The sequence below is a fragment of the Bombina bombina genome, chromosome 1 (assembly GCF_027579735.1).
Source record: "Bombina bombina isolate aBomBom1 chromosome 1, aBomBom1.pri, whole genome shotgun sequence".
NCBI lineage: Eukaryota > Metazoa > Chordata > Amphibia > Anura > Bombinatoridae > Bombina > Bombina bombina.
Genome location: NC_069499.1, coordinates 1,340,349,423 through 1,340,376,763, shown reverse-complemented (window position 1 = coordinate 1,340,376,763; position 27,341 = coordinate 1,340,349,423). Strand labels below are relative to the sequence as shown.

Here is a 27,341-nt window from a genome sequence, read left to right as displayed (position 1 = left end):
CTACACCGCCGCCACCGATTTTAAATGTATTAACCCCTAATCTAATCCCCCTACACCGCCGCCACCTATAATAAATGTATTACCCCCTAAAATACTAAACTGTCCCTACCATAAACTAAATTAAAAATAGCCCTGAAAAGGGCTTTTTGCGTGGCATTGCCCCAAAGTAACCAGCTCTATTACCAGCCCTTAAAAAGGCCTTTTGCGGGGCATTGCCCCAAAGTAACCAGCTCTTTTACCAGCCCTTAAAAGGGCTTTTTGCGGGGCATTGCCCCAAAGTAACCAGCTCTTTTGCCTCTAATGTAATCTAAATCCCCCTACACCGCCGCAACCTATATTAAAATTATTAACCCCTAATCTAATCCCCCTACACTGCCGCCACCTATATTAAAATTATTAACCCCTAATCTAATCCCCCTACACCGCCGCCACCTATATTAAATTAATCCCTAATCTAATCCCCCTACACCGCTGCCACCTATATTAAATTAATTAACCCCTAAAATACTAAAATTTCCCTACCACTAAACCTAAGTCTAACCCTACAAATAGCCCTGAAAAGGGCTTTTGGTGTGGCATTGCCCCAAAGTAACCAGCTCTTTTACCAGCCCTTAAAAGGGCCTTTTGTGGGGCATTGTCACAAAGTAATCAGCTCTTTTGCCTGTAATCTAAATCCCCCTATACCGACGCCACCTATAATAAATGTATTACCCCCTGATCTAATCCCCCTACACCGCCGCCACCTATATTAAATATATTAACCCCTAATCTGACCCCCTACACCGCCGCCACCTATATTATCTATATTAACCCTAATTATATTAGGGTTAATATAGTTATTATATTATATATATTAACTATATTAACCCTATCTAACTCTAACACCCCTAACTTAATTATTATTAAAATAAATCTAAATAATATTAATAATATTAACTAAATTATTCCTATTTAAAACTAAATACTTACCTATAAAATAAACCATAAGATAGCTACAATATAATTAATAATTACATTGTAGCTATTTTAGGGTTTATATTTATTTTACAGGTAACTTGGTATTTATTTTAACTAGGTACAATAGCTATTAAATAGTTAATAACTATTTAATAGCTACCTAGTTAAAATAATTACCAATTTACCTGTAAAATAAATCCTAACCTAAGTTACAAATACACCTACCTACACTATCAATAAATTAAATAAACTACAAATATCAAAACTAAAATACAATTAAATACACTAAACTAAATTACAAAAAAACCCCACTAAATTTCAAAAAATAAAAAAAATTACAAGAATTTTAAGCTAATTACACCTATTCTAAGCCCCCTAATAAAATAACAAAGCCCCCCAAAATAAAAAAATTCCCTACCCTAATCTAAATTACAAAAGTCAACAGCTCTATTACCAGCCCTTAAAAGGGTCTTTTGTGGGGCATTGCCCCAAAGTAATCAGCTCTTTTGCCTGTAAAAAAACAACAACCCCCCCATTACAACCCACCATCCACATACCCCTACTCTAACCCACCCTATCCCCCCCACCCTATCCCCCCTTAAAAAATCTAAGTCTAACCCCCAAGTGCTCCTTACCTGTCCTGAAGACCGGCGGAGAAGGTCCTGTTCCAGACGGAGAAGCCTTCTTCCAGGCGGAGATATCTTCTTCTTCCAGGATCCAACCGGCGCGGAGGAGTTGAAGACCGATGACCGCGGAGCTGAAAACCGTCCATCTGGAACTGAAGACCGGCGATGCTAATAGAATTACAGTAGCTCTTATTCTATTGGCTATTCAAATCCGCCAATAGAATTAAAGTAGCTTGCATCCGATTGACTGATTTGAATTTGAAGGCTCAAATCAGCCAATAGGAATTCAAGGGATGCCATTTTTAATCGTGTCCCTTGAATTCCTATTCAGTGTACAGCAGCAATCGTATGAAGAGGATCCTCCACGCTCCGGTCTTCAGTTCCAGCAGTCTTCAGTTCCAGCGTTGCCAATCTTCAGTTCCAGCATCGCCGGTCTTCAGCTCCGCGGTCATCGGTCTTCAACTCCTCTGCTCCGCGCCGGCTGGATCCTGGAAGAAGATGTCGCCGCCTGGAAGAAGACTTCTCCGCCTGGAACAGGACCTTCTCCGCCGGTCCTCAGGACAGGTAAGGAGCACTTGGGGGTTAGACTTAGGTGGGTTAGAGTAGGGGTATGTGGGTGGTGGGTTGTAATGGGGGGGTTGTTGTTTTTTTTTACAGCAAAAGAGCTGATTACTTTAGGGCAATGCCCCACAAAAGGCCCTTTTAAGGGCTGGTAATAGAGCTGTTGACTTTTGTAATTTAGATTAGGGTAGGGAATTTTTTTTATTTTGGGGGGCTTAAAATTCTTGTAATCTTTTTATTTTTTTGTAATTTAGTGTTTTTTTTTGTAATTTAGTTTAGTGTATTTAATTGTATTTTAGTTTAGATATTTGTAGTTTATTTAATTTATTGATAGTGTAGGTGTATTTGTAACTTAGGTTAGGATTTATTTTACAGGTAAATTGGTAATTATTTTAACTAGGTAGCTATTAAATAGTTATTAACTATTTAATAGCTATTGTACCTAGTTAAAATAAATATCAAGTTACCTGTAAAATAAATATAAACACTAAAATAGCTACAATGTAATTATTAATTATATTTAGTTAATTTAATAATAATTAAGTTAGTGGTGTTAGAGTTAGATAGGGTTAATATAGTTAATATATATAATATAATAACTATATTAACTATATTAACCCTAATATAATTAGGGTTAATATATTTAATATAGGTAGCAGCGGTGTAGGGGGATTAGATTAGGGGTTCATTAATTTAATATAGGTGGTGGCGGTGTAAGGGGGATTAGATTAGGGGGTAATATATTTATTATAGGTGGCAGCGGTATAGGGGATTAGATTAGGGGTTAATATATTTAATATATGTGGCGGCGGTGTAGGGGGATTAGATTAGGGGGTAATACATTTATTATAGGTGGCGGCGGTATAGGGGGATTTAGATTACAGGCAAAAGAGCTGATTACTTTGTGACAATGCCCCGCAAAAAGCCCTTTTAACCCCTTAATGACCGAGGACGTGCAGGGTACGTCCTCTTAAAAAAGTCACTTAACGACCAAGGACGTACCCTGCACGTCCTCGGTTTGGAAAGCAGCTGGAAGCGATCCTGATCACTTCCAGCTGTTTTCCGGTTATTGCAGGATGCCTCGAAATTGAGGCATCCTGCAATAACATTTTTTACCCCTCCGGTGCAGAGAGAGCCACTCTGTGGCCCTCTCTGCACCGGACATCGATGGCCGCTTTTGTTGGTGGGTGGGAGCAGAAGTGGGAGGTGGGTGGGCGGCCATCGATGGCTTCTTAGTCATAGAGGGGGGCGGGATCGCCGGGGGCGGGATCGCCGGGGGCGCGCACGGGGGCTCGCGCGTGCACGGGGGGTGGCGGGCGGGCGCGTGCACGGGGCGGGAGCGGGTGGGAACCGCTACACTACAGAAAAAAGTTACAAGTAAATTGTGAAAAAAATTAAAATAAACTTATTTTTTTAAAAGCATCTAAGGGATCAGGAAGGGGTGGGGGGTTGGTATTGGGGGGGGGGAAGCTACACTACAGAAAAGGGACATTTTTTAAATTATATCAGCATATTTTTCACTAAAATGGGTACTGGCAGACAGCTGCCAGTACCCAAGATGGCGCACATTAAGTCAGAGGGGGAAGGTTAGAGAGCTGTTTGGTGGGGGATTAGTGAGGTTGGGGGCTAAGGGGGATCCTACACATAAGCATATGTAAATATGCTTAAAAAAATGCACAAAAAAGCCAAAATTTTCCTATTATTTTAGTACTGGCAGAGTTTCTGCCAGTACTTAAGATGGCGGGGACATTTGTGGGGTAGGGGAGGGAAGAGAGATGTTTGGGAGGGATCAGGGGGTCTGATGTTTCAGGTGGGAGGCTGATCTCTACACTAAAGCTAAAATTAACCCTGCAAGCTCCCTACAAGCTACCTAATTAACCCCTTCACTGCTAGCCATAATACACGTGTGATGCGCAGCGCCATTTAGCAGCATTCTAATTACCAAAAAGCAACGCCAAAGTCATATATGTCTGCTATTTCTGAACAAAGGGGATCCCAGAGAAGCATTTACAACCATTTGTGCCATAATTGCACAAGCTGTTTGTAAATGATTTCAGTGAGAAACCTAAAATTGTGAAAAATTTAATGTTTTTTTTAATTTGATCGCATTTGGCGGTGAAATGGTGGCATGAAATATACCAAAATGGGCCTAGATCAATACTTGGGGTTGTCTACTACACTACACTAAAGCTAAAAATACCCCAAAAAGCTCCTTACATGCTTCCTAATTAACCCCTTCACTGCTGGGCATAATACACGTGTGGTGCGCAGTAGCATTTAGCGGCCTTCTAATTACCAAAAAGCAATGCCAAAGCCATATATGTCTGCTATTTCTGAACAAAGGGGATCCCAGAGAAGAATTTACAACCATTTATGCCATAATTGCACAAGCAGTTTGTAAATAATTTCAGTGAGAAACTGAAAGTTTGTGAAAAAATTTGTGAAAAAGTGAACGATTTTTTGTATTTGATCGCATTTGGCGGTGAAATGGTGGCATGAAATATACCAAAATGGGCCTAGATCAATACTTTGGGATGTCTTCTAAAAAAAAATATATACATGTCAATGGATATTCAGGGATTCCTGAAAGATATCAGTGTCCCAATGTAACTAGCGCTAATTTTGAAAAAAAAAAAATGGTTTGAAAATAGCAAAGTGCTACTTGTATTTATGGCCCTATAAGTTACAAAAAAAGCAAAGAAGATGTAAACATTGGGTATTTCTAAACTCAGGACAAAATTTAGAAACTATTTAGCATGGGTGTTTTTTGGTGGTTGTAGATATGTAACAGATTTTGGGGTTCAAAGTTAGAAAAAGTGTGTTTTTTTCCATTTTTCCTCATATTTTATAAATTATTTTATAGTAAATGATAAGATATGATGAAAATAATGGTATTTTTAGAAAGTCCATTTAATGGCGAGAAAAACGGTATATAATATGTGTGGGTACAGTAAATGAGTAAGAGGAAAATTTCAGCTAAACACAAACACCGCAGAAATGTAAAAATAGCCTTGGTCCCAAACGGACAGAAAATGGAAAAGTGCTCTGGTCACTAAGGGGTTAAGGGCTGGTAAAAGAGCTGATTACTTTGGGGCAATGCCCCGCAAAAAGACCTTTTAAGGGCTGGCAATAAAGCTGGTTACTTTGGGGCTATTTGTAGGGTTAGACTTAGGTTTAGTGGTAGTTAAATTTTAGTATTTTAGGGGTTAGTTAATTTAATATAGGTGGCGGCGGTATAGGGGGATTAGATTAGGGGTTAATTAATTTAATATAGGTGGCGGCGGTATAGGGAGATTAGATTAGGGGTTAATTAATTTAATATAGGTGGCGGCGGTGTAGGGGCTCACATTAGGGGTTAATATAGTTTAAATAGGTGGCGGCGGTGTAGGGGGATCATATTAGGGGTTAATATAGTTTAAATAGGTGGCGGCGGTGTAGGGGGATCATATTAGGGGGTAACAGTTAATGTAGGTGGCGGCGGTGTAGGGGGCTCACATTAGGGGGTCATATAGTTAAAATAGGTAGCGGCGGTGTAGGGGGCTCACATTAGGGGGGTAATATAGTTAAAATAGGTAGCGGCGGTGTAGGGGGCTCATATTAAGGGGTAATATAGATAATGTAGCTGGCGGCGGGGTCCGGGAGTGGCGGTTTAGGGGTTATTATATTTATTGTTAGGAGTGAGAGGGGGGATTGAGGATAGAGGGGTATACGTGTCGGGCTATGTTTGGGAGTCAGGTTTTTTATGCAGCAGCAGTTTCTAAAGTGCCGTAAGTCACTGGCGACTCCAGAAATTTGAACTTACGCAGATTTCTGGACATCGCTGGTTTGTCAGACTTACGGCACTTTAGCATCTGACGGCGCCGTATATGTGATAGCTCGAGTTGCGAGCTGAAACTACGGGCGGCGCAGGTTTCCACGCTTGCGCCGAAACCTGCGCCGTATATCGGATTGCGGCCAAATTTTTTTAGTAGTGTTAGTTTTTTTAATGTTTAATTTAGTTTATTTAATTGGTAGTTATTTTAATTGTAGTATAATAGTTATGTTAGGTTAATTTATAGTTTATAGTTGTAATTTTAATTTAAAGTTAGGGGGTTGTTAGGTTTAGGGGTTAATAGTTTAATTTAGTTTATTGCGATGTGGGGGGCTGGCGGTTCAGGGGTTAATAGGTTTATTAAGTGGCGGTGATGTGGGAGGCCAGAGGTTTTCTGTGGGTCCTGGCCCCATGTGTCAGTAAGCAGAGCTGCTATCGCCTAGCTCTGTAGTTATAAAAAACATAAAATATGCTTACCTGATAATTTCATTTCCTTCTGTATGAGGAGAGTTCAAGGCATCATTGCTTACTGTTGGGAAATACTGAACCTGGCCACCACAAGGAGTGCAAAGACACCCCAGCCAAAGGCTTAAATACTCCCCCCCTACTTCCCTTATATCCCAGTCATTCTGCCAAGGGAACAAGGAACAGTAGGAGAAATAACAGGGTATAAATGGTGCCGGAAGAGAAAAACTAAATTTTGGTCCGCCCATCGGAGTATACGTGTGGGGGCTGTGGACTCTCCTCATACAGAAGGAAATGAAATTATCAGGTAAGAACAATGTATGATTTCCTTCTTAATATGAGGAGAGTCCACGGCATCATTCCTTACTGTTGGGAAAACTATACCCAAGCTCTAGAGGACACTGAATGATAACGGGAGGGGTAAAAGAAAGGCGGACCCTAATCTGAGGGCACCACAGCCTGCAAAACCTTTCTCCCAAAAGCTGCTTTTGCCGAAGCAAAAACGTAAAATTTGTAGAACTTTGAAAAAGTATGTAAGGAGGACCAGGTAGCCATCTTACAAAATCTGATCCATAGAGGCCTCGTTCTTAAAGGGACAGTATACGCTCATTTTCATATAACTGCATGTAATAGACAATACTATAAAGAATAAGATGCACAGATACTGATATAAAAATCCAGTATAAAATGGTTTAAAAATGTGCTTAGAAGCTTTCAGTTTAGCTCTGTTGAAAAGGTAGTTGGAAAGCCCACTGCAAGTGGGAAATAAGACACTCCCCCCTCCCCCTTCTTTTGCATATGAAAAGACCCTTTACACAAACAGGAGTAAGCTGGAGAAGGTAGCTGACGGTATTCAAATAAAACTTTGGGGCTTGGTTAGGAGTCTGAAAATCAGAGCAATGTTCTTTAAAAATAAGCAAAATTATACATTATTAAAAAAAAACAAAAAAACTTTATGGGCTTTATAAATAGATCATCTACAAAACATTTATGCAAAGAAAAAATGAGTGTATAATGGCCCTTTAAAGGCCCAAGAGGAAGCCACCGCTCTAGTGGAATGAGCTGTAATCCTTTGAGGAGGTCTAAGTCCCGCTGACTCGTAAGCTAAGAGTATAACACTCCTCAACCAAAAACATAAGGAAGTCAATGAGGCCTTCAGACCCTTACGCTTCCCAGAGTAGATAACAAACAAGGAAGAAGTTTGTCTAAAATCCTTAGTAGCTTGAAGAGAAAACATCAAAGCTTGAAACACATCCAGATTATGAAGTAAACGTTCCTTCTAAGAAGAAGGATTAGGACATAAGGAAGGAACCACAATCTCCTGATTGATGTTACGATCAGACACCACCTTAGGAAGAAAACCCAATCGGGTACGTAAAACAGCCTTATCAGTGTGGAACACCAGATAAGGAGGCTCACATTGCAAGGCAGCCATTTCAGAAACTCTGCGTGCCAACACAAATGCATAGGCTCACACAGAGCCCGTTGCAAAAATGTAAGAACAAGATTCAAACTCCAAGGTGGAGCGTTAGAGCTTAACACAGGTCTGATCCTGATTGGAGCCTTAATGAAGGATTGCACATCAGGGAGCTCTGCAAGCCTTTTGTGCAACAAAACAGAAAGGGCCGAAATCTTTCCCCTCAGGGAACTAGCAGAAAGGCCCTTCTCCAGACCCTCCTGGAGAAAGTAAAGCATCCTGGCAGCCTTGACCTTATTGTATAGCAAAAAAATAAATTACTGGCACTGCGATAGTGTGTCTAGAGGAAATAAGCCCTTACAGGTCCGGTGCTACCCTTAATAACTAGTTAAATAACTGATATCCTATTAAAAAAATAGTGCAAAAGAAGGGGGATATAGAACTCCACCTCTATATGTAAATGTAAAGCTAGTTAAAATATAACCTTTAATAATTAATTAATACTAGTTATCCAGAGTTGTCTGGTATCAGCCACCACTCTTATAAATAAATAATTAAAAGATCCGGTCACACTACATACATCCCCTGTTTCCTGGCCGATAAACTGCTCACGTCGGCTTCAGGTGACAGAGGCAAGAACAGCCCATGAGATGAGTATGACTGGTACAGTTAAACAATCACACAAACGCATTTCGGCCTTTAGAAACGGCCTTTATCAATGTGTTATCGAATTTTTTCATTCGAGCAAACCGAACGCTGTAACAGTGTCTTTATATACCATATTAAGGAATTTCATCCTCCAATGCTGCCGCTCTGCGACTTAGCCACTCCCCCCTCCCATTTCCAACTTAATGGTTCCATTGGTTGGGACGGGTGGAGTGTGAGGGAGGTGGGATCCCATTGGTTATCAGTTCTGAGGCTCAGAATAAATTCATGCGACAATTTTTGCTTAGAAGTGCAGCCTCCAATAATGACGTATAGCATCTAAGCCTTATCCCCTCCTATTAGGAATCTTTAGTTCCATTGGTGCAGAGGGGGGATTGGTTTGAGGAAGAAATCTTATTGGTCCCTTATCAAAATGATGAGGCTCAATATCCCATCCTTAATATTGCTTTGTCTAAATAAATTGGTAACCGTCTGTACTATTATAGAACAAATGTTTTTTAATATATAATACCAGTGTATACCAGGCAATCAAGATTAATATTACAAGAAAGTAGTAAGCATATTAGAAACGTCTTACCTAACCACATTATTATTGTACCCCGTAAATTGGAGTGTCTGTCCTCACTAAAGGCATAATAATATATACTGTGGTTAAGTACAGGCAGATGAATGCATTACCCATCAGTCCCCACTCCCCTTTATCTCATATATTGCTAAACTTCATATCCTATGTTGAACGACAGTATAAAGAGTAATTATGACAAACTAAATTTGTACTCAACAGCACCTCTAATTGTAAGTTATAGGGTATCCCTTAGGATGGAGTTAGTGATTATGTGTTCAAGTATGTATGGCAGTGCATTTCTATCGATATCACTCATGTTCAGATAGTCTCTCCTCAGATTATATTTCTTCAAGGTCAATCTAATACTTACATAGTGATTCAATCATACCGTGTATGCTCATGGGTAGAATAGGTGAATACATTATAAGGTTGTTTATGTTGTCCTATGAAAGTATATATATGTATACGTCTGGGTCCCATCCTAAGACGGGACTACTGATAACATCGATACCTTCTATAACACTCCACCTTTACAATGCTTATATTTAGTGGGTCTGATGCTATTATCCGTGATGCATACCTAATAATAACTTATTATATACTTATAAATAATGTAAATAATATCAATAATAGATGTTATCTAATGTCTTGTAATTGTTAAACTACTCACTGAGTATTAAAAAACATCATTGCTATGCAGTTGATTCCATGCAAAATTGGATAGAAATAAAATCCCTGTAACCATTAAACTAAGGGCAACATTCTGTATAGGCACTTAAATTACTAGAGAGGTATATATATCTGGGTCTCATCAAAAGACGGGACTACTGGTTTAAATAATACTCTATTATAAGTGCCCCATTGGATTTTCCCTATAAATATTGGGTTCCCTTAAAATAGTATAAATGCTCAATTGTTATTAGGAACAGTAGTTAGATGTTATATTCAAAGGAAGGTCCAGTAGTTATTGGATTCATTCAATTATCTCCAAACCCCAGCATTTTAAAGCTCTAGTGTCACCTCTGTGTTTGTGCAAAAAATGTCTTGCAACACTTATCTTCTTCTTTTTAGACAGATCTGACTGTGCGTTTCTAATATTACTTAGGTGTTCTGTCATTCTGGTACCTAGGGATCTTGTCGTCATGCCAACATAGTATATATTACAGCTGCATGAGATACAATATACTACATTGCTGCTCCTGCAATTGATATACTCCTTAATAGACCACTGGATATTGAATCTATCCTTCATTATAGTCTTTTTAACCATATGTTGGCAGACCTTACAATTCCCACACTGTACTGATCCTTGAAAAGGATTCCTGTCATAATGGCTTTGTGTTAGGAATTCATTCAGATTTTTACTCCTCCTGTAAGTAAATGAGGGTTTTTCTTTAATGAATTTCCTTAACTGGTCATCAGCCAGTATGACATGCCAATGTTTTGAGAGAATTTTTATGATTTCCGCGCTTTCCGGGTAAAAGGTTGAGACAAATCTGATAGGGTTAGATGGGATACGTTCCCTAGGTTTTAACAGTTCTTTGCAATCTTTGCAAGCCTTGACCTTATGCCAGGCGAAACCACGCTCTTCACACCAGAATAAGTAAGCTCTTCACACCTTATGATAGATGCGGCCAGTAACAGGCTTACAAGCCTGAATGAGAATGTCAATAACCCTCTCAGAAAAACCTCTTTTGGCTAAGACTAAAGTTCAATCTCCACACAGTCAGCCTCAGAGAATCTAGATTTTGATGAACAAAAGGACCCTGTTCCAGCAGATCCCTGCGACAAGGTAACTTCCACTGAGGAGATGAGGACATCCCAACCAGATCCGCGAACCACATCCTTTGCAGCCACGATGGAGCAATCATTATCACTGATGCTTGCTCCTGCTTGATTCGGGCCAGTACACGAGGGAGAAGTGGCAACGGTGGAAAAATTAGTTTGAACCTCCAAGGCACTGCAAATGCATCTGTTAACTCCGCCTGAGGATCCCTGGACTGCGAGCCATATCTGGGCAGCTTGGAATTGAGCCGGGACGCCATGAGATCTCTCTCTGGTGTCCCCCATATGTTGTGAATCTCCGCAAACACCTCGGGATGGAGAGACCATTTCCCTGGATGAAAGGAGTGTCTGCTGAGGAAATCTGCTTCCCAGTTATCCACACCCGGAATGTGGATCGCTGACAGCATGCAGTTGTGGGCCTCCGCCCACTCCAGTATCCGAGATAGTTCCCTCATTGCTAGGGAGCTCCTTGTTCCCCCCTGATGATTGATGTAAGCCACCAAGGTTATGTTGTCTGATTGGAATCTGATAAACTGGGACGAATCCAGAAGAGGCCAAGCCTTCAGAGCATTGAAGCTAGCTCAAGTCACCCTGTGCCTTCCTGGCACCCCAAACAGCTCCCCATCCTGTGATGAATGGCAAAGAATGACTGGGATATGAGGGAAGTAAGGGGTGTATTTAAGCCTTTGGCTGGGGTGTCTTTGCCTCCTCAAGGTGACCAGGTTCAGTATTTCCCAACAGTAAGAAATGATGCCATGGAGACTACTCAAATTAAGAAGGAAATGTAGGTATAGATTTCATTTCAAGTGCTGTGATATAAAGTTTCGCTATTCTCTCAAGCAGAGGTAGCTATATTAACCGGGCTATCAGGGGGGGGGGGGGTAGTTTGAAGCCTATAAAATACCTGCTGCTGTAGGCCCAAGATGTCTGTTTAGCAATTCCAAATTCATAAACACAGAAAGTTTAGCATTGATACAGTCCACTAATAGTGAAGTACAAGGAAATTAACTTTTCTTTTACTGATGCTGTAAGTATAATAAATCGTCGGATTATTGAAATCTCATCAAGATTTCCTGAAAATGCAACCGCTGCTTGGACACACTCTCCCATCTGCTTTTTTAACACAAAATATACCTTAAAACAATTATTTATTTGTAGTGAAGGCACATATTTTACAGAATTGCACTTTGGGTAATAAGGGAATTGATAAATAAAGATAAGACATGGAATGTCTTCTATGCTCTACAAGTCAACATTGATCCTACAAAAGCCAAAATACCATATTGTCTTTTTCTTTGTCCTATCAGTACTTTAGATGGCTTTTCCCTTTCTCTAAGAGGAGGTGCAGCTTTTAAAGGGACAGTTAACCATAACATTTTCTTTCCTTTAATTTGTTGATCCATTTCACCTGCTGGACCATAATAAAATGCTTACAAATAGCTACTTTACCTTTACAGCTGTTTTTTTGCCTCTGGTATCTATACCTATACTGGAAGTTCCAAACTTAAATATAAGCTATAGAAAAGCTGTGTAAGCATAGCCAGTAGAAGAAATTACACTCCCAGTGGGAAGTAAATAAGTAAATAATAGAATGTTAATTTTCAGTTGTTCTCCCTAAGTTTCGGGCTTTGGCATACAGCAGAGATAATAAAAAAAGAAGCATGTCTGTGTGTGCAGAAAGTGATAACAAAGAAAATCAAATTTCCCTGCAAGCTCAATTGATTTTAATGCTTTGTGTTTTCAAAGAGCGAAACAGTTATTTCATATACAAAAACAAACCTAAATAAGTTCTTATTATGTGCTTCAGCTGGTAAAACCTTAAATGGACACAGACAGAAGGATTAAAATTAGATTTTGTTAACAGCCAATTTTTATTTTTAAACATGATGCATAGTAATAGAGCTGGTCGCTTTTAATGTGTGTCCTTACAATTATCAAGCTAGTTTAATAAGAATTTCCTCAGAGTGCAATGTATTAATTTTATACTCTGTAAATGGAATGCTTGTGTGTCACATAAATGGGTGACTGTTAACAAAAAAGCAAGTAAAAAAAAAATTGGAAGATGCTCCATAAATAAGGAGAAACACTTCAGTATATCAAGTACATTATCAATCTGCTGATGTGTAAGCGCTGATATGATAAATGTACCGCAGCAATTAAGTGCTTAGTTCCAAAATGTCACCAGACCCAACAAACAGTTTTATGTTATTGTCCGCTTGGTATAATGATAATTGTATGTTTACTATAATGATTAAACAAGTACATGACAGTATCATAAATGATTCCTGGACGCTTCTGTTCTGCATTTGTTCTGATTATAGCCCCTATTTATGTATCTGGACAGGTATCGCTCATAACCCAAAAATGATCCACACTTACGGTTTAATCCCACATCGTGGTATGTGAGGATAGCAGGACGGTTGCCCTTCGGAGTCCCTCTGATAACCACATGTAACATCCCATAGGGAGTTTCAATATCATGTTCCTAGCAATAGAAGAAGAGAAGAGAGATTATGAAGTGAGAGGGTGAGAGGAAAAAGTGACAATGATGAGAAGGAAGATTAAGAGAAACAGTAAAAAGAGAGAAGAAAGGGATAAAAAGAATGAGATGAAAGGGATTAAAAAGAGAGCGCTTGAATAGTTATATGGATAAGGTAACAATATGAAACCTGCAAGATATGATGTAAGATGCACTCTCCAACCTTATACCCTCAAATATGACTTTGTATAACATTAACAAGAAAATTTATGCTTACCTGATAAATGTATTTCTTTTTTGACACAATGAGTCCACAGATCATCTTAATTACTAATGGGATATTCACCTCCTGGTCAGCAAGAGGAGGCAAAGAGCACCACAGCAGAGCTGTTAAATAGCTCCTCCCTTCCCTCCCACTCCAGTCATTCGACCGAAGTTAGGAAGAGAAAGGAAAAGCCAAGGTGCAGAGGTGTCTGAAGTTTACAATAACCCACAACCTGTCTAAAAGAACAGGGCGGGCCGTGCACTCATCGTGTCAAAAAAGAAATAAATTTATCAGGTAAGCATAAATTTTCTTTTCTTTTTTAAGACGCGATGAGTCCACAGATCATCTTAATTACTAATGGAATTCAATACCCAAGCTAGAGTACACAGATAATACGGGAGGGACACGGGAGGGACAAGACAGGGAACCTAAACGTAAGGCACCACTGCTTGAAGAACCTTTCTCCCAAAAGCGGCCTCAGCCGAGGCAAAAGTGTCAAATTTGTAGAACTTTGAAAAAGCGTGAAGAGAGGACCAAGTTGCAGCCTTGCAAATCTGTTCCACAATAGCTTCATTTTTGAACGCCCATGAGGAAGCAACAGCCCTCATGGAATGAGCCGTAACTCTCTCGGGAGGCTGCTGTCCAGCAGTCTCATATGCAAGACGTGTGATACTCTTCAGCCAAAAAGAAAAAGAAGTAGCCGTAGCTTCCTGTCCCTTACGTTTTCCTGAAAAAAACAAAAACAAAGAAGACTGACGAAAGTCCTTAGTCGCCTGCAGGTAAAACTTTAAAGCACGGACTACGTCCAAATTGTGCAGAAGTCTTGCCTTCTGAGAAGAAGGATTAGGACACAAAGAAGGAACAACAATCTCCTGATTAATGTTCCGATCAGAAACAACCTTAGGAAGAAATCCTAATTTAGTATGTAAAACTACCTTATCTGAATGAAAAGTAAGATACGGAGATACATACTGTAAAGCCGAGAGTTCTGACACTCTCCGAGCAATAAGAAATAAAACTTTCCAAGATAACAACTTAATATCTAAGGAATGCATAGGCTCAAACAGAGCCCCTTGAAGAACTTTGAGAACTAAAAAAGACTCCATGGAGGGGTAACTGGGTTGAACTCAGGCCTGATCCTGACCAAGGCATGACAGAATGATTGTACATCTGGAACATCTGCCAGACGTTTGTGTAACAAATTAGATAAGGTTGAGATTTGCCCCTTTAGTGAACTCTTCGATAAACCTTTCTCCAAACCCTCTTTGAGAAAGCACAAAATTCTAGGAATCCTAACTCTACTCTATGAATAGCCCTTGGATTCACACCAATAGAGATATGTACGCCAAATCTTATGGTAAATCCTTCTAGTAACAGGCTTACGAGCCTGAATCATGGTCTCTATGACCGATTCAGAAAACCCCCGCTTGGATAAAATTAAGCGTTCAATCTCTAAGCAGTCAGCTTCAGAGAAACTAGATTTGGGTGAAGGAAGGGCTCCTGAATCAGAAGGTCTTTCTTCAACGTAAGTCTCCAAGGTGGTAGAGATGTCATCTCCACCAGATCTGCATACCAAATCCTGCGAGGCCAGGCCGGTGCTATGAGGATCACCGAGGCCCCTTCCTGTTTGATTCAAGCAATTACTCAAGGAAAAAGATCAAACAGAGGAACAGGTATTCTAGATTGAAGGTCAAAGGGGCCGCCAGAGCATCTATCAGTTCCACCTGGCGTTCCCTGGATCTCAACCCATATCTCAGGAACTTGGCATTCTGTTGCGATGCTATGAGATCTAATTCCGGCTGACCCCACTTGAGAATCAGGCTGGAGAACACTTCCGGATGGAGCCCACTCCCCCGGATGAAAAGTCTGCCTGCTCAGGAAATCCACCTCCCAGTTGTCCACCCCTGGGATATGGATTGCCGATAGGCAACAAGAGTGGGCTTCCACCCACTGGATTATTTTGGTTACCTCGGTCATCGCTAAGGAACTCCTCGTTCCTCCCTGATGATTGATGTAAGCCACTGACGTCATTTTGATCGATTAGAACCTGAGAAACTGGGCCAAGGCTAATTGAGGCCAGGTCAGAAGAACATTGTAGATCACTCTCAGCTCCAGAATGTTTATAGGAAGAACAGACTCTGGCTGAGTCGAAACCCCTTGAGCCCATAGGGAGCCCCAGACTGCTCCACACCCTAGAAGGCTGGCGACTGTTGTACCAATTACCCAAGATGGTCTGTGAAAGCAGGTTCCCCGGGAGAGATGATCCAGAGACAACCACAATTGAAGAGAATCCTTTGTCTCCTGCTCCAGTAGTATTTGAGGAGGCAAATCTGTATAATCTCCGATCCATTGCCTGAGCATGCTTAACTGCAGAGGTCTGAGATGGAACCGAGCAAACGGGATGAGGTCCATTGCCACCATCAGCCCTATTACCTCCGTGCACTTAGCCACTGAAAGTCGAGTAGTGGACTGAATGACTAGACAAGGATCGATAATCTCTGATCTCCTGGCATCCTGTCAGAAAAATCTTCACTGATATGTAATCTATTATGATTTCCAGAGAGATACCCTTGTACATGGGACAAAGGAATTATTTTCCAAATTTACCTTCCACCCGAGAAGTCGCGGGAAGGATAACACCATGTCCGTGTGAAATCTCACTCGCTGTAAGGATGGTGCCTGGACTAGGATGTCATCCAGATAGGGCACCACTGCAATGCCCTCTAACCAAAACACCACCAACAGCGATCCCAGAGCCTTTGTGAAAACTCTGAGAGCTGTGGAAAGACCGAAGGAAGAGCCACGAACTGGCGGCGTTTGCCCAGAAAGGCAAACCTTAGGACTTGAGAGGATTCTTGTGAATGACACATGAAGATACACGTCCTCTAAATCCACTGTTGTCATAAATTGACCCTCTTGGATCAAGGGAAGAATGGAACGAATAGTTTCCATCTTGAAGGAAGGTACACTAAGAAATTTGTTTAGACTCTTGAAATCTAAAAAAGTGGTCTGAAGGTTTCCTCTTTATTGGGGACCAGAACCCGATTGGGATACAAAACCTAGACCCTGTACCTGTAGTGGACCTGGAACAATCATTCCCAGGTCTGAGAGGTCTCCTACGCAGTGTAAGAACACCTCTCCTCTTGTCTGATCTGTAGATAATCCTAAAAGCAGAAACCTGCGTCTGGGAGGAAAAATTTTGAACTCCAAATTGTAACCCTGGGACACTACTTTCTATTGTCCAGGGATCCTAAACATCCCAAACCCAAGCGTGAGCGAAGTTGGAAAGTCTGCCCACTACAAGATCCGATACCAGAAGAGGGGCATGCTCTCCATGCTGTCTTTGAGCCAACAGCAGGCTATTTGGATCTTTTTTTTTTTTTTATTATTGAAATTCTTTAAATTTCAGAAGAGATTAATTCCGTCAAACCAGGTACCAACAAGGTCTTCCACTTGTAAGGAATCGCTAAAAGCTTAGAGACTTAGAGCATACATCCATAGAACAAGGCTCTAACCATAAGGCTCTGTGAGCTGGAACAGAGAAACCTGAAACCTATGCTCCCTGATAACTTGAAGGGAAGAATTTAAAATAAAGGAAGTAGCCCATTTGAAAGCTTTTATCCTGTCCTGGATTTTATCCAGGGGAGTTTCTGACTTAATAGCATCAGACAACGCATCAAACCAATATGCCGTCGCACTGGTGACTGTAGCAAAGTACACAGCTGGTTGCCATTGTAAGCCCTGGTGCACATCCCCTTTCTAATTTTTGTCCATAGGACCTGTGAAAAACAAAACAACTATCCTCTAGGGGTATCGTAGTTCTCTTAGCTAGGCTGAAAACTACTCCTTAGAGACAGGCTTACTCCTTAGTTGAGTCATCTATGGGAAACATCTTTTCAAATATAGGGAATGCGGTCTCTTCCATTCCTTATAACTTACTGGACGCACTAGGATAGAGTACACCAGTAGCGTTGGAGTATCCCAGGGTATCTAAAACCTCCTAATGTAACAAATGGAGATGTTCAAGCTAGAAAACTGAAAGAAAAAAAACTCAGGTTCAAATAAGATATTATTCATCTGAGTCTGAGGATTCACTTTCAGATAATCCCAAAGTATTTTCCTCTTTCAGGTAACAGGGAAGAACCATTCGGAATAGCAACTACTGAATCAATCATTTAAATAATTCCTCTAGTAATGTTTTCTACCACGTGGGAAAAACATAAAGTGCATGAAATGCAGAGTAACCCCGAGTGGAGTGTGAGAGGAAGCGCAGGGCACTGCATGTGGGCCATAAAATATTTTGAGACACTATAGGAGAAATTGTGGCATAGATTGACCATTGTCAACAGACTCCTAACAGACTCCTAACAGCAAAAAGCCTTAGAAGGAGTAGGTTAAAAAAAAAAAGAGTACATTTTTTTTTTTTACTAAAAATTGACACATAAAAAACTTTACTGTTTCTTTAAATTTTAAAAAGTAACCTTATTTTTTGTGTGCTCTTGTACCATCCTAAGTCAGAAAGGATGAAGTAAACAAATAAACAACTGAAAATCTTTTAATAAAATTAACAGATAAAAAACTTTACTGTCTCTTTAAATTTTAAACTGTAACTTTTTCTTTTTGTATGCAGGAATGAGGTAGACTAGCAAGCAAATATTGAAGCACCTACTTACACCTCAGATATTTTGCTGAGGTGCCCATTTAAATGTAATAAGACTCATTCAACATCTCAGTTTAATGATAGAAAAATACATTTTAAACTGGTTATTTCCTTGTATAAACTATACGTTAAAAAACATAAGCAAGTCAGAAAAGCTGTAATTTTCACAGCGCTGGATGGACCCGCATTGAGAGGGAAAAAACTAATGACTGTGTTAGATGCTCCGCCTTCCGATGTTTGTAATTGAGGTGGAGAGCGCAATCTAACACAGCCTCAACGTAGCTCCGCCCCTCGTGGGCGTGATACCACACCATTTTGCGGCACTTTCATTATGTCTGTGCCTTGAGATAGAGGAAAGTGCAGCCCAAAAACGGCACCAAAGGAAACTCGGCCCATCATGGGCGTATCACTAAACAATCTCCCGGTCGCCATTAATATGTATAGATAGGCTACCGGGAGGTAACTGAACCACACAATTATGTATACTCTGTTTATAAATTGGGGACAATCGTGCTACCGCATGTTAGGTAGCGTTATAGCCCAAGTGAGAGACCCAAACAATCATCTCCTAAGTCTTATTACTTTGTCCCTTAGTGGTTGAGGCCCCCAGGGTACAAGCCACACTTAGTCCCCTTAGCCCCAGTGCCTGCTAAAAATGTGCTGTCACAGGATCCTCTCCCTTTATAGGAATAGGAGGAATGTCCCAATAAAGGAGTTATATCCCAATAAAGTGCTCCACTTCCTCTGAGATCTGCCCAGACCCAGAATAAAAAACAGAATTTATGCTTACCTGATAAATTACTTTCTCCAACGGTGTGTCTGGTCCACGGCGTCATCCTTACTTGTGGGAATATCTCTTCCCCAACAGGAAATGGCAAAGAGTCCCAGCAAAGCTTGCCATATAGTCCCTCCTAGGCTCCGCCCACCCCAGTCATTCGACCGACGGACAGGAGGAAAAATATAGGAGAAACCATATGGTACCGTGGTGACTGTAGTTAGAGAAAATAATTCATCAGACCTGATTAAAAAACCAGGGCGGGCCGTGGACCAGACACACCGTTGGAGAAAGTAATTTATCAGGTAAGCATAAATTCTGTTTTCTCCAACATTGGTGTGTCTGGTCCACGGCGTCATCCTTACTTGTGGGAACCAATACCAAAGCTTTAGGACACGGATGAAGGGAGGGAGCAAATCAGGTTACCTAAACGGAAGGCACCACAGCTTGCAAAACCTTTCTCCCAAAAATAGCCTCCGAAGAAGCAAAAGTATCAAATTTGTAAAATTTGGCAAAAGTGTGCAGTGAAGACCAAGTCGCTGCCTTTCATATCTGATCAACAGAAGCCTCGTTCTTGAAGGCCCATGTGGAAGCCACAGCCCTAGTGGAGTGAGCTGTGATTCTTTCAGGAGGCTGCCGTCCGGCAGTCTCGTAAGCCAATCGGATGATGCTTTTAAGCCAAAAGGAAAGAGAGGTAGAAGTCGCTTTTTGACCTCTCCTTTTACCAGAATAGACGACAAACAGAGAAGATGTTTGTCTGAAATCTTTTGTAGCTTCTAAATAGAATTTTAGAGCACGGACTACGTCCAAATTGTGTAACAAACTGTCAGGGTTACTGCTTGCTAATGATCTGTCCCTTTAAGAGCCTCCTATATCAAGCACTTCCCCCCAGCATTCATTGCTGGTTAATGAGAAAGGATTCACAGCACAAGCGTTACACTGAGAGTTTTCCTCACTCTCCAACAGCCTCATAAATTCTTATTTGAAGAGTTACTGATAACATCTCTTATTTTTCATTCCTACATCTAGCAGCTCTTCTACTCAATTCAACACTGGAAGATATTTCATACTATAAGGAAATCAAACTAACTCGACATCAAACCCTGAAGCATTTACAAGGTAACAGGATTCAAGCAGCTTCATACACAGCACAGCAAGTAGCGGTGACGTCATCAGCTGCAGCCGCAACCGCTCTCCCTCTGAGTACCACGCTGCTGTTCATAACAAACGGACAAGTAACAATTCCTGTGTTCTCAGGTCAGACCTAATTATTTTATTATTAATCGTTATCCTTACTTATTTTGATGAACTTTACCTGCCTAATTAAGGAATACTATATTTTACGTTACTGCTTAATTTGAACTGTTTGCATTATCAAATGCCCTGAAAGTAATACAGTTTATGAAGTTAATAAACTGTCACTTATTGGGCAAATAGTAATACATTATATGAAGCACTGACAACGAATTCATCAAGCTTCTTTTATGTTACAAACCTACTTTTGAGGAAATTGTTGGTTCTTATTTATAAAACAAAATTAAATGCTTGTTCAAATTGCTACAAATACAGACTATTACAGAATTAACCAGCCATAAGGAAGAAAGGATTTAGTGTTTGTGTACACAGAATTATCCTATACTAAACATATACTTTCAACAGCAATTATGGAACAAGATCTTTTAAGTGATAAAGTTCAAGTCTTGTCAGACAGATTAGAAGCTTTATCAGGTTCTTTCCATGAATTACAAGTGGAAAATCAGGCTTTGAAGGCCTGCTTAAGAGAGACTCTGGCACCTAAACCTGCAAGTGCAGATTCTATCCCTGAACCTATGGTCTCCCCCCCAGAAAAATTCTCTGGTGACCGTTCAAGATTCAGAGAGTTTAAAAACTCCTGTTTGTTGCTTTTTCAATTAAAGCCACGTACTTATCCCACAGAAAGATCAAGAGTGCTCACTGTGATATCATATTTGAGGGGGGAACCTAGGGCTTGGGCTGACTCTTTTTTTGAAAATTATGATGCAATACTGGGATCTCTAGATGAATTCTTTGATCAAATGTCAGCATTATATGATGACCCTTTCAAACAGGTCACAGCTGAAAACTTACTTAGATCTTTAAAACAAAGAAAGAACCCAGTGGAGTCTTACATCACACAATTTAAAATTTCTGCCCGTGATTCGGGATGGAATGAGGTCTCCCTTAAAACTCAATATCGTTTAGGATTATCTGAGGATATAAAGGATGAGCTTTCACGCACAGGTATTCCAGATTCATTGGAAGATTTCTTTTCTCTCACTATTAACATAGATAGACGGCTTAGGGAACGCCGCTCTGAAAAGGCTAGCGGTACAAAAAGCTTTCTCTCCACACCTGTTTATCAAACTAAGGAATCACCACAACCTATGGACATAGGCTTCATAAAGGGTCCCCTCTCCTCTCAGGAAAAGACTAGGAGGAAGTTGCATAGTTTGTGCATGTATTGTGCCTGCCCTACACATGAAGTAAAGGACTGCCCAGTTCTGGCTAGGAATAAGAAGGGTAGGTTGCCTAACATCTCTGAATCCCTGTTAATGAAAACCATTAAACCATCATATTTAACTATCCCTATTATTTTACAGTGGGATCAAATCAGGATAACAACTGAAGCTATCCTGGACACCGGCTCATGTAGAAATTTTGTTGATTTTTCTTTTGTGAAACAGAATAAAATACCTCTAGTCTCTAAGAAAACTCCAGTCTCTGTGAAGGTCATTGATGGCTCTTTTTTAAAATCAGGTCCTGTCACACACCAAACTACACCATTACAGGTAATATCTTGCACACACATCACAGAAACACTCACTTTTGATGTCATATCTTCACCAATGTTTAATGTAATCCTTGGTATAAATTGGTTTTGTAAACACAAACCAACTATAAACTGGAATTACCTCAGTTTATCTTTTCCTCATCTCACTCAAAATGGTGAGACATCATCAGATTTAATTATGCTACAGGTTGAGGATAATATTTTACCCAAACAATATGCAGACTTCTCAGATGTTTTTAATAAAAAAGAAGCTGAATGTTTGCCCCCTCATAGGGATTACGATTGTCCTATTGATTTACTCCCAGGAGTTTCAATTCCCTATGGACATATCTACCCCCTTTCTAAACCAGAACTAGAACACCTTAAAAATTATATCGATGAGAACCTCCGAAAAGGTTTTATAAGACCTAGTACCTCTCCTGCAGGTGCAGGCATATTTTTTGTTACCAATAAAGATGGCACGTTAAGACCAATCATTGATTACAGGGAATTGAACAGGCGTACCAGAAAAAACAGGTACCCCCTACCTTTAATCCCTGAATTAATTGAAAGATTAAGGGGGGCCTCAATTTTCACTAAATTGGATCTTCGAGGTGCCTATAATCTTATACGAATGAGAGCTGGCGACGAATGGCTCACTGCTTTTCGGACTAGATATGGGCTATTCGAATATACAGTGATGCCATTCGGTCTGTGCAATGCCCCAGCAACATTCCAATGCTTAATCAATGATCTTTTCAGAGATATTTTGGATGTATATGTTGTTGTCTATTTGGACGATATTCTAGTTTACTCACAAAATTTAGATCAACATAGAATGCATGTTAGAGAAGTTCTCACTAGGTTACGAAAAAATAACCTATACGCTAAACTAGAAAAATGTATATTTGAATCAAATAATATCTCTTTTCTGGGGTATAACATCTCTCCTGAAGGAATCAAGATGCAAGATGACAAGGTTCAGGCCATTCATAATTGGCCGACTCCTCAATGTAAGAAAGATGTTCAACGTTTCCTTGGCTTCTCAAATTATTATAGGAAATTCATTCCTGGATTTGCTGCTATTACCAAACCTCTTACTGAACTCACCAAATTGAATCATCCTTTCAGGTGGACAAGCCATACTCAACAGGTATTTGACCTTTTAAAAAATAAATTCACTACAGCACCCATTCTCCAATACCCGGATTTAGAAAAGCAATTTATCCTGGAAGTTGACGCTTCTGAGTTCGCAATAGGGGCAATCCTCTCTCAAAGGAAATCATTCAAAGAACCCTTACATCCGGTCGCATTCTTCTCTAGATTGATGCAACCAGCAGAGTTAAATTATCCAGTTGGCGAGAAAGAATTACTTGCAATAAAGTGTTCCTTCGATCACTGGAGGCATTTGCTTGAGGGTGCAACACAACCAACTGTCATATATACTGACCACAAAAATCTGCAATATCTTCAGTCTAATCGAACTCTATCCTCCAGACAATTACGCTGGAGTCTTTACTTCTCTCGTTTCCATTACATCATTACCTACAGGCCTGGTACAAAAAATGGCAAGGCTGACGCCCTCTCTAGACAAGGTCCTAAACCTATAATACCATGCATTCCTACTACTATTGTTCCTAAGGACTCTATCATTGGAGTTATAACAAGTCTAACTACAGTGATAAAAGATGCTACTGCTATTGATCCATCAGTACCTCATACAGATCTTACTTACAATTCTGATGGCTTACTCTATAAGGACGGGAAGCTATACATACCTCCAAATCTTAGATCTTCAATCTTGAAAACAGTTCATGAGTCTCCCCTTGCTGGACACATGGGAAGGGATAAAACTTTGGATTTACTTAAGAGATCTTTTTGGTGGCCTACTCTTAACCTCGATCTCAAAGAATATATTTCTAAATGTGTTATATGCGCAACCTCCAAACCTTCTAAACAACTCCCTGTGGGTCTTTTACAGCCTTTACCTGTACCTCAAGTACCCTGGGAGGCGGTATCCCTAGACTTTATCGTGGACTTACCTCTCTCCAACAAATATACCACTATAATGGTTGTCACCGATCTATTCTCAAAGATGGCACATTTCATACCGGTTACCTCCCTACCCACTTCCAAGTTCACCAGTGAATTGTTCATTCAAAATATTGTAAGACTGCATGGAATACCTAAAACCATCCTTAGTGACCGTGGAACCCAATTCACATCTAAGTTCTGGAGAAATTTGTGTGCTGCTCTGCATATAGAACAAAAACTCACCACTGCTTACCATCCTCAGACGAATGGGCAGACGGAGAGGGTGAACCAGTGGCTAGAGCAATACCTACGTTGTTTCTGCTCTCACCAACAAGATTCTTGGACCACCTACTTGCCCCTAGCAGAATTTGCCTATAATAATAATAAGAGTTCTACAACTGGCACATCACCATTTTTTATAAATTATGGTTTACATCCAAATTTCACACTACTTCCGAAGATTGACACCCCATGTCCTCAGGTGAATGATCTGGTTAATGACATTTCTGCTAACTTTTCTTCAATTCGTGAACATATTCTTCAGGCACAGGCATCACAACGCAGGTACTACGATCTTCGCCACAGACCTAGTCCTCAATATTCCGTAGGACAACAAGTATGGCTCTCCACTAAGAACCTCAAGATACCTTATCCTTGTAGGAAACTAGGTAAACTCTTTTTGGGTCCTTACCCTATCGTCAGGGTAAATGGTCCAACAACAGTTACACTCCAACTACCATCAACTTTTAAGATACATCCAACTTTCCATGTGTCTCTTATCAAACCTTGCAACCTACCCATAACAAATATTACATCAGAAGACCCAATACCTTCTGCTAATCTTGATTGCCAGTATGAGGTTCATAGCATTCTGGATTCTAGACTACGTCGTGGGAATCTTTTCTATTTGGTTCATTGGAAAGGTTTTGGCCATGAGGATGATTCCTGGGAGCCTGCCTCGAACATATCTGCTCCACGTCTGATTTCCCTCTTCCATAGACGTAACCCTGATCGTCCTAGGCCTTGAACCTCGCTGTGGTTCTTTTTGTGGGGGGCTCTGTCAGGGTTACTGCTTGCTAATGATCTGTCCCTTTAAGAGCCTCCTATATCAAGCACTTCCCCCCAGCATTCATTGCTGGTTAATGAGAAAGGATTCACAGCACAAGCGTTACACTGAGAGTTTTCCTCACTCTCCAACAGCCTCATAAATTCTTATTTGAAGAGTTACTGATAACATCTCTTATTTTTCATTCCTACATCTAGCAGCTCTTCTACTCAATTCAACACTGGAAGATATTTCATACTATAAGGAAATCAAACTAACTCGACATCAAACCCTGAAGCATTTACAAGGTAACAGGATTCAAGCAGCTTCATACACAGCACAGCAAGTAGCGGTGACGTCATCAGCTGCAGCCGCAACCGCTCTCCCTCTGAGTACCACGCTGCTGTTCATAACAAACGGACAAGTAACAATTCCTGTGTTCTCAGGTCAGACCTAATTATTTTATTATTAATCGTTATCCTTACTTATTTTGATGAACTTTACCTGCCTAATTAAGGAATACTATATTTTACGTTACTGCTTAATTTGAACTGTTTGCATTATCAAATGCCCTGAAAGTAATACAGTTTATGAAGTTAATAAACTGTCACTTATTGGGCAAATAGTAATACATTATATGAAGCACTGACAACGAATTCATCAAGCTTCTTTTATGTTACAAACCTACTTTTGAGGAAATTGTTGGTTCTTATTTATAAAACAAAATTAAATGCTTGTTCAAATTGCTACAAATACAGACTATTACACAAACGTTCCTTCTTTGAAACTGGATTCGGACACAAAGAAGGTACAACTATCTCCTGGTTAATATTTTTGTTAGAAACAACCTTTGGAAGAAAACCAGGCTTAGTACGCAAAACCACCTTATCTGCATGGAACACCAGATAGGGCGGAGAACACTGCAGAGCAGATAACTCTGAAACTCTTCTAGCAGAAGAAATAGCAACCAAAAACAAAACTTTCCAAGATAACAACTTAATATCTATGGAATGTAGAGGTTCAAACGGAACCCCTTGAAGAACTGAAAGTCAAAGGTCTGTAAACAGGCTTGATCCTAACCAGAGCCTGAACAAATGCTTGAACATCTGGCATAGCTGCCAGTCGTTTGTGTAGTAAGACAGATAAAGCAGAAATCTGTCCCTTTAGAGAACTCGCAGATAATCCTTTATCCAAACCTTCTTGCAGAAAGGAAAGAATCTTAGGAATTTTTACCTTATTCCAAGGGAATCCCTTGGATTCACACCAGCAGATATATCTTTTCCATATTTTATGGTAAATCTTTCTAGTTACCGGTTTTCTGGCCTGAACCAGAGTATCAATCACCGAATCTGAAAACCCACGCTTTGATAGAATCAAGCGTTCAATCTCCAAGCCGTCAGCTGGAGGGAGACCAGATTTGGATTTTCGAATGGACCCTGAACAAGAAGGTCCTGTCTCAAAGGTAGCTTCCATGGTGGAACCGATGACATATTCACCAGGTCTGCATACCAAGTCCTGTGTGGCCACGCAGGAGCTATCAAGATCACCGAGACCCTCTCCTGTTTGATCCTGGCTACCAGCCTGGGAATGAGAGGAAACGGTGGGAACACATAAGCTAGGTTGAAGGTCCAAGGCGCTACTAGTGCATCCACTAGTCGCCTTGGGATCCCTGGATCTGGACCCGTAGCAAGGAACCTTGAAGTTCTGACGAGACGCCATCAGATCCATGTCTGGAATGCCCCATAATTGAGTCAACTGGGCAAAAATCTCCGGGTGGAGTTCCCACTCCCCCGGATGGAATGTCTGACGACTCAGATAATCCGCTTCCCAGTTTTCCACACCTGGGATGTGGATCGCAGATAGATGGCAGGAGTGATCCTCCGCCCATTGTATTATTTTGGTCACTTCTTTCATCGCTAGGGAACTCCTTGTTCCCCCCTGATGATTGATATACGCAACTGTCGTCATGTTGTCTGATTGGAATCTTATGAATCTGGCCTTTGCAAGCTGAGGCCAAGCCCTGAGAGCATTGAATATCGCTCTTAGTTCCAGAATGTTTATCGGGAGTAGAGACTCTTCCCGAGACCATAGTCCCTGAGCTTTCCGGGATTCCCAGACCGCGCCCCAGCCCACTAGACTGGCGTCGGTCGTGACAATGACCCACTCTGGTCTGCGGAAGCTCATTCCCTGGGATAGATGGTCCAGGGTCAGCCACCAACGGAGTGAATCTCTGGTCTTCTGATCTACTTGGATCACTGGAGACAAGTCTGTATAGTCCCCATTCCACTGTTTGAGCATGCACAGTTGTAATGGTCTTAGATGAATTTGTGCAAAAGGAACTATGTCCATTGCTGTAACCATCAACCCTACTACTTCCATGCACTGAGCTATGGAAGGACGTGGAACAGAGTGAAGAACTTGACAAGCGCTTAGAAGTTTTGA

At 40.6% G+C, this 27,341-nt stretch overlaps 1 protein-coding gene across 6 annotated transcripts in view; it reads right to left on the bottom strand.

Moving 5' to 3' along the window:
• NDRG4 (NDRG family member 4) overlaps positions 1-27,341 on the bottom strand; it is a 312,038-nt gene that overhangs the window by 109,738 nt on the left and 174,959 nt on the right. For all 6 annotated transcript variants that reach the window (XM_053702558.1, XM_053702544.1, XM_053702536.1 and 3 more), the window contains one exon: positions 13,233-13,338. In XM_053702558.1, the coding sequence (XP_053558533.1) occupies positions 13,233-13,338 (106 nt within the window). The remainder of the gene's footprint in view (positions 1-13,232; positions 13,339-27,341) is intronic.